This window comes from Limulus polyphemus, unplaced genomic scaffold (assembly GCF_000517525.1).
Source record: "Limulus polyphemus unplaced genomic scaffold, Limulus_polyphemus-2.1.2 Scaffold5607, whole genome shotgun sequence".
In the NCBI taxonomy this organism is placed as follows: Eukaryota; Metazoa; Arthropoda; class Merostomata; order Xiphosura; family Limulidae; genus Limulus; species Limulus polyphemus.
The window spans coordinates 62,314-64,647 of NW_013671217.1; the positions used below are offsets into that span (position 1 = coordinate 62,314).

Consider the following 2,334-nt stretch of genomic DNA (forward strand, 5'->3'; position numbering starts at 1 on the left):
AAATATAATCAGTTTGACCCTATAAATATAATCTAGTTGTTTGACCCTATAAATTCACAAGGAATAAATTTCATATTTCACCAACATTTTCTTAAGAATTTTGGGTTGTGTTACATGTCATGTAGAGTGAGCAAACCTTTTTTATTTGCAACAATATCACACTAAATCATTTAGAAACCCCCAAGACAAAATTGGTTTCCTCTGAAAGTAAAAAAATAACATGTCGTAGTAATAACCTAAAGATCTCAGACTTAGTTATTTATATTTGACATGACCTAGGATTTCTCAAGTTTTGCATTACTGTTGCATTAATGTGCATTTTGTGTTCAAAGAGTCTCATAATTAAAATGTTTTTTTTTTGTTCTTTTTTGGTTTGCCAAGTTGTAATTCAAGTATTAACATAGAACTTCATCCAGCAAAAAGTACTGGCACACAGGAAAATAACAATAATTTAATCCAAACAGAGCATTAAAAAGCAGGAAATTATCAACAGAAAGTTAATCCAACAAGAAGCTGTAGCAGCATAAAATGTAATGATAGTCAACCTGATCCAACAAGAAAATATATCAAGACAACCTGATCCAACAAGAAAATATAATAAGACAACCTGATCTGAAAAAAAGCACTAGCAGACACAAGATTAGCAACAGACAAACTGATACAAGCAAATGAAAATAGCAGGAAGGTATAACAAAACAACTGACCTGACAAGAAATACTAGTAGCCAGGAGAGTAGAAATAAATGAACTGATCCAACAAAAATAATACAACACGAAAGTATAACCAGAGAACCTGATCTGACAAGAAGCACTAGAAGGTGGGAGAGTAGAAATAAATGAATTGATCCAACAAAAATAATACAACACGAAAGTATAAACAGAGAACCTGATCTGACAAGAAGCACTAGAAGGTTGGAGAGTAGAAATAAGTGAATTGATCCAACAAAAATAATACAACACGAAAGTATAAACAGAGAACCTGATCTGACAAGAAGCACAAGTAGGCAGAAGAGAATCAACAGAGAAACTGATCCAAAAAGAAGAAAACATTCAATCTCTGTACTGCATACTGGAATATAAAAGATGTGTTAATCCTAGAAGTAAATAACATTATAACACCAAACTTAGGTTCTTTTATTTAATTGGCCATTCACTATTTTACTTTACAGCTCCTTCAGGATCATTTCACTAAAACACAAACTGTAAGTGAGAGTACAAAGCTTTAATTTAGTATTTGTACAAGAAATACTAAATGCTATGAAACTGATTGGAATTTCTTATATAAAACATTTGGAGCTTATGGTTTGTGTTTTAATAGAACATTTCTGAAGAAGCTGTAAAGCAAAATGTTGAGTGTCCAATTAAACAATTAATTTGGTGTTATAAGATCAATTATTTCTACAATTAAGATGAAAACAGACAGGTAAGTATAATCAGGTAACCTGATTTGACAAGCGGCACTGTCAGGGAAGACAGAATTCCTACATAATAATGTTCAAATAATATTTCTCTTAATCACATTAATTTCATACATTTTTACATAAAATGCATGTTAAAAAAGGAGAAATGGTTAAATTCCTAACACACAAATCACAAAAAAAGAACTTATTCCAATTATGATGTTGTAACAGTTTATTCCACGTATAAAAAAAATAGCAGAATATTCTGCAGAATCAGAAAAAATCACTTTAGTCATACCTGTTTCAAAACTCCAAGACTGACTTGTATCCTGGGAAATGTAATGATGAATGGAGCCATGATGGATAAGGCACTCATCAGAACACACAGTGATGTTGTTACTAAACACTGGAAACAAGTTACAAAGAGAGGTGCCTCCAGCTGAAAGTCAAAACTAACAGTTAATCTTTCAAACACAACTATGCAATGTTTCTAATCTCTACTTCTCTATCTTTCAACACTATATGCACATCAACTGGAGCTACTTCTCCATCTCTTAAATTACATCTATATCAACTGTAACTACTACTTCGTTCCTTACACTACATCTATACTAACTGAAGCTACTTCTCCATCTCTTACACTACATCTATATTAACTGGAGCTACTTCTCCATCTCTTACACTACATCTATATTAACTGGAGCTACTTTTCCATCTCCTACACTACATCTATATTAACAGGAGCTACTTCTCCATCTCTTACACTACATCTATACACCTGGAAAAAAGTTAAGCACCCCCGTGTTTTTTTCAAGTGATTCAGATTCGACGTTCTTGTGACTGATTATAAATTACCATTCAATACTAAACGTGTTTATCAAATGAAATTATGCATTATTGGGCACAAGAAAACAAGATTATCACCGTAAAATAAC

At 32.0% G+C, this 2,334-nt stretch overlaps 1 protein-coding gene across 1 annotated transcript in view; it reads right to left on the reverse strand.

Moving 5' to 3' along the window:
• LOC106472783 (GDP-fucose transporter 1-like) overlaps positions 1-1,838 on the reverse strand; it is a gene marked incomplete at its 5' end in the record, with an annotated part of 27,351 nt that extends 25,513 nt beyond the window's left edge. The window contains one exon of the mRNA XM_013933441.2: positions 1,698-1,838. Coding sequence (XP_013788895.2) covers positions 1,698-1,838 — 141 coding nt within the window. The remainder of the gene's footprint in view (positions 1-1,697) is intronic.
• Between the last annotated feature and the right edge of the window lie 496 nt (positions 1,839-2,334).